Raw genomic sequence first — 9,094 nt, 5'->3', positions numbered from 1 at the left:
CTTCGCCTCCTCCTCTCCCATGGCGATCCCCTACCGGATCACCGCCGCCGGCGGCGGCGGCAGGCAGCGGATGGCGCTGCCGCTGCCGCCGAAGGGCGCCCTGCTGGCCGCCGTGACGACGGCGTCGGTGCTGTCCATCCTGTGCGTGCTGTCCTTCACCGACTCGCTGTCCTACCTCGGGTTCCAGGTCAGGGGCGTCGACAAGAGGGAGAGCAGCCGCAGCTACCTCTACTGGGGCGCCGCCGTCGACTGCCCCGGCAAGCACTGCGCCTCCTGCGCCGGCCTCGGCCACCAGGAGTCCAGCCTCCGCTGCGCCCTCGAGGAGGCCCTGTTTCTTGACAGGTAACCATGGTTTGGCACGTGTATAGAGTTTGATTCGTACCTGCATTGATCTGTCTGGGCTGTTAATCCGTAATATTCCCACTTAGGAGGATGGAAATTGTTGCAAAGAGCCAAAGAATGTAATGTGGGATGATGTGATATAATAATGTGGATATGTATGAATTAGTTTTTGTTGTCGTGGCAGAATATTTGTGATGCCTTCAAGGTTGTGCCTTAATTCAGTGCACAATACAAGGGGGATTATTAATCAAAGCGATGCGACTTCCAATAAAAGGTTTGGCTTCTTGTTAACCACCTACTTCTATGTGATTATATATCTTCCTGTATCATTCTGTTTTCCTGAAATCGTGCTAGAATTGAAACTCACCAACTCAATGTTTTGGCAGTGGCAGGTGGGAAACAAGTTCATGTGCGATGGAATCTTTGTATGACATAGACCTCATATCAAGAACTGTTCCTGTTGTTTTGGACAATCCACAATCATGGTATGCTATAGTATCAAGAAGTACGAAGCTAGGAGAGGAAGGAGATGTAGCACATGCACAAGGAGTTAGCAGACAAGAACTCAAAGAAAACACACTTTACTCAAAGGCATTCCTCATAAACCGCACCGCAAGTCCTCTTGCTTGGTAAGAATGCTAGCTCTTAAAGAATAGCCTTAAGCCTTCAAGATCACACCGAATTGAACCTATACACCATGACTAGAATTCTGGTATAGACCTTAATCATCATTACAGTTCAGGTTTATGGAGTGCAAGGATCGGACCAAGCGTAGCTCTGTGATGTTACCATACAATTTTCTGCCATCTATGCCAGCAAGAAAACTGAGGGATGCAGCAAACAAGGTATATTTCCATAAGTTTGCCTCCTTGCTCAATTTAATTGAAATTGGTTGCTCCAATCGGCTGAAAATGATATCTTGTTTTGCACCAGATTGCTTAGCACCAAGTTAATAATATTGTTCATTTCTGTTTATATCGAATTGCTCATGGAAATTTGCCCAGTAGAACTATATAACATAAAATTCAAAATCCTAAGAATGTGGCTTTAGTGTGCCTAATGTTAGTTCCCCACTTAAAAGGACTAACATTGATGTCCCACTGTAAATAAATCTCGTAGCTGTCATTTTTGTCAGCATTGCGTGCGACATGAGATGTGTAGCACTGTAGCAGCGGGCATCTGCTTGTTGAAAGTTAAAATTCACCGGCAAATGGTGAATTATTGCCTCATGCTGCCATGGGATTATGTTTTATTACTCCACTCCTTCATTGAGAATTTCATGTTTGTCATGGTTGTTCTGGAATACCGTGGGCCATGGTACCACTCTATTTACCCTATGTGCCTATGTAATTGTTCATATGCTAGCTTTGCATCTAAAAAAGAGCTTTGGGACCTATTGAGGTTATTGGATTACTTTCCGAAAAGATTTTTTGGTGGGACAAAATTGCAAAGCTTTTGTCTTTCTAGGTTTGGTCAGGCAGAACATCATAATATATCCTGTATATAAATCATTTGTACTGTACTACTGTTTGTTTATGTTAAGTGACATCCACGTATTTAGTACAGCATAGTATGTTACTCTGCTTTCTCCCATCTAAATCAGTGTGCTTTCTTTAGATTAAAGTGATACTTGGTGACTACGATGCTATTCATGTAAGACGGGGTGATCTACTGAAGAATAGGAAAGATCGATTTGGTGTTGAGCGAAGCCTTCATCCTCATCTGGACAGAGATACCCATCCTGAGAACATCAAAAGAAGAATTGCAAAGTGGATTCCGCGAGGCCGTACTCTTTTCATTGCTTCAAATGAAAGGACACCAGGCTTCTTTTCACCTCTATCAGGCAGGTAATCAACACATTGTGTCAGCTGCTCTTCTTGACTCACCAGCATTAGGATCTCAGGCACGATTTACATTTGCATTTGGTTTCTGCAATCAATTTAGATGTGACTTTAGCGATTCGTGTACTCATGGATTTACCACGGCACATGGTTTGTCTTCTTCTGTTATCAATTACTTCCTCCGTTTCACAATGTAAGTCATTCTAGCATTTCCCACATTCATATTGATGTTAATGAACCTAGATAGATATATATGTCTAGATTCATTAACATCAATATGAATGTGGAAAATGCTAGAATGACTTACATTGTGAAACGGAGGGAATACTTCAAAAACATCCCATTCTTAAGAAACTCGACTAGTTGCTGCAGTACTAATGCACTTTGTCATTCTGGAATATTTATTTTGTTTGGTATATTCATTTTTTTTATTTATCACACCATGGCTTACCAATAGAAAAAAACAAATAATATGTACATGACCAGCAGTGCAATGTCATACCATTGAATGCTTATAATTTCATGACACAAGCTGGCTAAGATTTCTATTCGTTTTCTTTGGCGTGGATACAGATACAAGTTAGCATACTCATCAAACTTCAGCAGCATATTGGAGCCAGTAATCGATAACAACTATCAGCTGTTCATGGTCGAAAGGTTAATCATGCAAGGAGCAAGGAAGTTTGTGAAGACCATGAAAGAATTCGATAATGACCTTTCTCTTTGCGATGACCCTAAAAAGAACACCAAAGTCTGGGAAGAAGCAGTTTATACAGATGGCTGATGGTTCGTATTTGACCGTATTTGACCTTCAATTGCATATGAAGTACAGCTCGCAAACTATCACTAATGGTTTTGCATAGATAATAGTATAATACTGTCATATGAATATATGATTAAAAAGTTTTACTTCTGATCTGAAGTTACACTCAAGCTAGGACACTCAAGTCAACCGACAGAACAAGGGGAAGCATGCATGTTTCCTTTCTTCAGACAAGAGATGTTCAATTTGTTTCTCTCTCTTTTTTCTTTGATACACCTGGGAAGAGACTATATATGCTGGTGTGTGATGTAACTTCATCGTGGTTTTGATTTAAACCAAATTGTAGTGTATATGTAATAGGCAATTACCTATCAGCTAATGGTGAATACATCTGTAATTAATTTGTCAATCTGGAAATTGATTCCTTTTTGGAGAAAATCTGGAAGTTGGATTATGTTTAACCTCTTGCAGATGAAAAGTCAAATATACATACCATCTACAGTGCACGCTTGTTGCAGATGTACTGCATGTCAGTACAGCAGAAATATGCAAGGTACAGCAGAAATGTGCAACCGTAGGTGTATATTTGCATGCAAAAGTTTTTTTTTTTGCCAAATGCAATGCACATACATGTGATAATTAAACAGGTGCATGATTAAGGTGCAAAAACTTAGATGCCTTGGACTTCATTAGTACCATTTAACATCCACTTAGCTAGCTAATTAAGCTAGTTCCTCGTCTGATCATCACTCTTCACCAGCATGAAAGGTGATCAGTACTCTCTCACATGATGCATGGCATGCAAGATGCATGGCAAGATCAAAATAAGCAAGAACAAAACAAGAGCTACCTAAGTGCAATTAAGCACTAGCAGTAGCAGCTAGCTACTAATTGATTTGATTGATCCTAATTACCTCCTAGCTAGCTACTCCTACCTTAACGCTAATCAACTCTTGTCATCTCATCTCAAAGACTAATTAACAAACTAATTAACACCTGCACCCTTGCGCAAATCAATCGTCGTAGTCGTCGTCATCCTCCTCAAGAAATCAAGCAGCAGCATGAGCTGAGCTGATCGATCGAGCTAGCTCATCATCATCCTCTCTTCTCTATATGTACACGAGATCGAGCAAGCATGGCGGCTGCAAAGCTCGCTCACACCTCGCTTCCCTGGTCATGGACGCCGTCGTCGTCGTCCCGGTGCGCCCGCTTCTTCCTGCCGTGCAGCGACACGCCGAACAGCTTCACCGTGTCGCCGCCGTCGGTTGCTGGAGTCTTGGGCGGCGGCGGCGGCGGCGAGTGCTCGGGGGAGTCGAGCTCCATCAGCCTGCAGGAGGCGGCGGCGGGAAGGTGGTGTTGCGCCGCCGCCATGGCCGTCGACGAGGGGGTGGTGGTGGTGGTGGTGACCGGCGCGACGTGGTTCTGGAGGAAGTAGATGATGTCGTTGTAGAGCTTCTTCATGTGCGCCAGCTCCGACAGCAGCAGCGAGTTGCGCCGCCGCAGCTGCCGGTTGTCCTCCGACAGCGCCGCCAGGAAGTCCCCGCCTTCGCCGCCGTCTCCGGCGACAGTACAGTGCGCCGTCGTGGAGGGCTCTTCTTGGATTAGATGGTGGTGGTGGTACGCCGGCGGCGGCGGCGGCAGCGAGAAGGGATTGAGGTGGTGGTGGTGGTGGTGGTGGTGGTAGGGTTGGTGCGGCATCGGCGGCGGCGGCGGCTGCGACGACTTCCGCCGGTGAATCTCGGCGAGGAGGTGCTTGGCTCCCTTCCTGAAGAACTCGTTGGCGAACTCCCACCTGTCAGCTACTATCTTCCTGAAACCCTGCAATTAACATCATCATAAGTTCATAACACCAATTAATTAATGCCCAAAGTTAAACATACATACTTAGTATTAGCTATTAGGGAAAGGATTATGAACACTCGAGAGGATATCTCCTAATCATTTACATGTCATCTAAATGGTTATAAAATTTTAGAAAAAAAATCAACAAGATGATTAATATGTGATTGTATTAGTAGCTAATAACTAAAAAAACTAAGCAATCACACAACCAATGGAGCTAGCAATCACAAAAAAAAAGAGAGAGAGAGAGAAAAGAAGAATTGGCAAATGGCAAAATATACTACTACCTCCATAAAAAAAAAAGATAGGCAGAGATGAAATCTTTGTAAAATGAAGGCAGTACTATGTAGGAGTATATGGTAACTGATGTTCAATATTGTTGCTAGTCATGTCAAGTGGTGCTAATATGAATGGTGGAGTATATACTTGGCACAGAATACCAAGGTACATATATGCATCTCTGTTTATTGTGTCAAACTTTTCCCAATGATTGGGAGTGGATAGTGCACTGCTAATTCTCTAAAGATGAGGAGTATAGAACAAACTATAAATACATGTAAATGGATTATTCATGGAGCTAGAATTAACTACTACTACGGCGACTACGTACTAATAAATACTAATCCACTGCTTACTGTGCTTGCACATTTAATTTGTGCACTTTGATTTTGGTCAAGACTCAAGAGGCAAAGGGAAGATTAGAGGAAGTACTAGCTAAGTACATTAATTAGGGAAGGTAGAACAGTGGTGCTGGAGCAAGTAGGGTAAGAAGTGAATGTACAACACAGTCATCAACTTATGGTGGTTCAGAAGAAGAAAGAGAAGATCAGCAAACAGTCAGCACGTACTCTCATGCTGCTCCTCACTTCACCATTGAGAGAAACTAATTAATGTGCATCAGATAATGTTCAGTAAAAGAGGCACAAAAAAATTTAAATCTCCCTCATGTTAACCAGGCTAAACAGACAAGAAAAACAGTAGATGAGATTAATCATCAGCACGAATTAATATACCCCCAGCTCTACTCTATCTTTTCATCAGAAGCAAGAAATATATTTTTGAAAAAAACAAGCAAAAGAGATTAATCAGTTCGTTGGAAGGTCGCACTCAAACAGCAATGCCTTTCCAGCGTGCAACAAAAATCTGGTACAAAACAAAAGATCGATGAACAAAAACTTTTCCAAAACCCTGTCACATTCTAGGAAACAAGCTTGCTAACCACCACATACACACCAAATCACCCATCAAAACAACAAGAACATTAAACCATAGTCCATGCATGCCAGCATCCCCCATGCACTGACTGACCAAACCTCTACATCAAATTAAAACCAAAGCAAGAAACTATAGCAGCTAGAAAACCAACTGATATATGTATGTATAGCTAGCTATAGATCGATTCAAGAACAAGCAAAGAAATCAAGACACTACAAGAACCCGCAATTTTCTTGGCGGCCAAAAAAAACAGCCGCCAAGTTCATATATATTATTGGCGGTTCTAACCAGCTACCAAGCATATACATGTTTTTTTGGCGGCTATGCACAACCACCGTCATGTTTTTGACCGACATGAAAATTACGGATTCTTATAGAGCAACAATATATATGTGGCAAAAATGTGCAATGGTAGCAGCAGCTTACATAGGTGTTGAGCTGCCTGACGAAGCTGGAGAAGTTGTTGTGCTTGAAGTAGTTGGGGAGGAGGTCGCGGGCGAACTCCGGCGGCCGCCACACGACGAAGGTGGTGTCGTCCTCGCCCCACGACACGATGTGGTCGGTGCAGGGGTCGTCCACCAGCTGGTACGTCTTCGTCAGGAACGGCGCCGGCACCGGCTTCCCCGCCGCCGCGCCGCCGCCGCCGCCGACGCCGCCGTGCGGCCCCATCTCCATCGACACCACCATCTCCCCGCACCTCTCCACCAAGAAAGCCATAGCTAGAAGAGGAGGAAGAAGAAGGGGAGAGGAGAAAGGCTGCAGTGTCTCACTGTCTCGCACTCACACAGAGAGTGAGACTGAGAGAGAGACGCACACGCACACACCACGAACCCCGCGCTTCAAATATTCTCGTGTGGGCTCACGTACTCTCTCTCAGCTCAGCTGCCTGGACCTCTCTCTCATGAGCTCTAGGGGGAGTGTAGTAGAGAAGAGAGTGGTGGTGGTGTGTGTCGGTTGCATCTCTCTCTCTCTCTCATGATTACAGATGCATGTGCATGGAAATCTGTGCAAGCAGCAGTGGGTGCAGGGTGTGTGAGGGCGGTTCAAAGTGCTATGGTGGTATAGCTTAGCTTACGAGGGCATGTTTAGTTCGCGAAATGGAAATTTTTGGGTGTAACATCGGATGTTTGACCGGATGTCGGAAGGGGTTTTCGGACATGAATTAATTTCTAAACTCGCATGAAAACCGCGAGATGAATCTTGTGAGCCTAATTAATCCGTCATTAGCACATGTGGGTTACTGTAGCACTTATGGCTAATCATGGACTAATTAGGCTCAAAAGATTCGTCTCGCAATTTCCCTTCTAACTGTGTAATTAGATTTTCTTTTAATTTATATTTAATGCTCCATGCGTACATTCAAAGATTTGACGTGATGTTTCTGGGAAAAACTTTTGGGGAACTAAACGAGGCCTTAGCTTAGGTGTTGGGGAGAAGGACGCAGCTGGAGTAGGAGCGAGGAGCTTCTTTTGGCACTTAGCATTGTGGTAATCCCATGCTTAATTGGCCGTTTAGGGCATGGTCATGGGGTTAGTACGTGTTGAGTTAAGAGGGGGAGAGAGAGATTGAGGGTTAAAAGAAAAACAATATTTGAAGGGAGAGACATTCCTCTAAATATTGAGTTACTACCTCTGTCCCAAAATATAGTAACTTTGGGGTATGAATCTGGATACTCCAAATATATAGTAACTCTGGAGTAATATTTAAAGGGAGAACTTTTGGGTATGAATCTGGATACTCCAAATATATAGTAACTCTGGAGTAATATTTAAAGGGAGAGACATTCCTCCAAATATAGTAACTCTGGAGTAATATTTAAAGGGAGAGACATTCCTCCAAATATTTAAGAAGAAATTATAAGCGTGTTGGGGATTGAACACATGACCTCGAGATTGAAACCATACATCCCTTGCCACTGCACTATCAAGTGCATCTCTGAGAAATTGTGTTGTTTGGAGAAGAGAGACCTCGATTAAACCATGTGATTTCTAACTAATGAACATCATGGATCAATTTGTAGTGTGCTTTCGTTAGTTCAAAGGTGAAGAAGGAGAGCATATTTGGGTCTTAGCAGGAGCAAAGCGGTTAACGGAGTTTCTACCTTAAGCACCCTAACCTAACATTATATTTACTTTCACACTTGTAATTAAATAAACTTTTTTTCTACTGTATTCAATGAAATTAGCACGTCTGGTGTCCGTTCATGAAAAAAAATAGTTCGATGGAGGTAATCTTTGGGCAGCTGTTTTTTTTCCTTTTTTTTAAAAAAAAAAACAAACCATATACCATAAGTCATATGAAATATGAAGTATACGGATTTGCTAAATGATATTTGATAAAACAATAATTTGTGGCCAATTCCTGCAACTTCTTGACTGTCGGATCTGATTCATGATTCGAGTTCCAATGACATTCCTGCTCGATCCATCTCCGGTGAACTTCCGCGAGCTCATAAATCTAGTGGATTGCGGAGTTAGGGTTCAATGTTGAGCTAGGGATGTTGTACACTCAAAATGCAACCATTTGGTATCTGTTAAAAGTATGAAGATGGGGCATGTTGATCCCTACCAAAAGAGCCCATATATTGCACCTTTTGATCCATTGGTGTGATCTTCTTCCCCCTCCAGTTACACCGTCTCTTTGGTCCCTACCATTTCGATCCTAATTATATTTCCACCGCAATTGTACATTACTTTTTCTACCTACCCAGGGGCAGAGCTATGTATAGCTAGGAGGGTGCCCACGAACCCGGTTAAAAAAAATAGCTATAGTTTATCTATTTTCACCATATATATATCCCGTCAGTTTAAACTTAGTCACCCGTATCAAGCTAAATTCGATTCAAACCAGAGTAAAGTAAGCAAGTGGAACCCCTTTATTATGTTGTAGCTCCGCAACATACACACTATATATACTGTTATCTCTTACCCGATAATATTTTATTTATGAGTGATTTTACGGTCCTCGCTAAGATACATATCAGAGGTATAAAGCACTGAAAGGTACTACTTCCGTTTCAGGTTATAAGACTTTCTAGCATTGCCTACATTCATATAGGTGTTAATGAATCTAGACAAGAAATATATATCTC

The 9,094-nt window shown here is 42.8% G+C and overlaps 2 protein-coding genes across 4 annotated transcripts; one reads left to right on the top strand and one right to left on the bottom strand.

Moving 5' to 3' along the window:
• Window positions 1-3,384, top strand: LOC127780943 (uncharacterized). Of its 3 annotated transcripts, none has more exons than XM_052307938.1 (7): window positions 1-342; window positions 527-616; window positions 729-971; window positions 1,085-1,187; window positions 1,960-2,189; window positions 2,757-2,969; window positions 3,107-3,384. In XM_052307938.1, exons 1-6 carry the CDS (start codon window positions 20-22, stop codon window positions 2,965-2,967), a joined length of 1,200 nt encoding a protein of 399 aa, XP_052163898.1. In that variant the 5' UTR covers window positions 1-19; the 3' UTR covers window positions 2,968-2,969; window positions 3,107-3,384. The 3 variants fall into 3 exon arrangements, with proteins under 3 accessions (XP_052163898.1, XP_052163897.1, XP_052163899.1); XM_052307937.1 differs by having other exon boundaries at window positions 2,757-3,009; XM_052307939.1 differs by lacking the exon at window positions 3,107-3,384 and having other exon boundaries at window positions 1,960-2,185; window positions 2,757-2,895.
• A 77-nt stretch (window positions 3,385-3,461) lies between these two features.
• On the bottom strand, window positions 3,462-6,965 carry LOC127780944 (heat stress transcription factor B-4b). The gene is made up of 2 exons (XM_052307940.1): window positions 6,430-6,965; window positions 3,462-4,764 (listed from the first exon to the last, which is right to left on the bottom strand). The coding sequence occupies exons 1-2, from the start codon at window positions 6,718-6,720 to the stop codon at window positions 4,102-4,104; spliced, it is 954 nt and encodes a 317-aa protein (XP_052163900.1). The 5' UTR covers window positions 6,721-6,965; the 3' UTR covers window positions 3,462-4,101.
• Between the last annotated feature and the right edge of the window lie 2,129 nt (window positions 6,966-9,094).

Source organism: Oryza glaberrima, chromosome 7 (assembly GCF_000147395.1).
Source record: "Oryza glaberrima chromosome 7, OglaRS2, whole genome shotgun sequence".
NCBI classification, from domain to species: Eukaryota; Viridiplantae; Streptophyta; class Magnoliopsida; order Poales; family Poaceae; genus Oryza; species Oryza glaberrima.
The sequence above is the reverse complement of the archived record's forward strand: the minus strand, read 5'-3'. Positions and strand labels throughout refer to the sequence as shown.

Coding starts and splice junctions, on each gene's coding strand:
- LOC127780943 (XM_052307938.1), top strand. CDS start 20: ATGGCGATCCCCTACCGGATCACCGCCGCCGGCGGCGGCGGCAGGCAG. Junction 617..728: donor GATGCGACTTCCAATAAAAG/GTTTGGCTTCTT, acceptor ATGTTTTGGCAG/TGGCAGGTGGGAAACAAGTT. Junction 972..1,084: donor ACCGCAAGTCCTCTTGCTTG/GTAAGAATGCTA, acceptor ATTACAGTTCAG/GTTTATGGAGTGCAAGGATC.
- LOC127780944 (XM_052307940.1), bottom strand. CDS start 6,720: ATGGCTTTCTTGGTGGAGAGGTGCGGGGAGATGGTGGTGTCGATGGAG. Junction 4,765..6,429: donor TCAGGCAGCTCAACACCTAT/GTAAGCTGCTGC, acceptor TGTTAATTGCAG/GGTTTCAGGAAGATAGTAGC.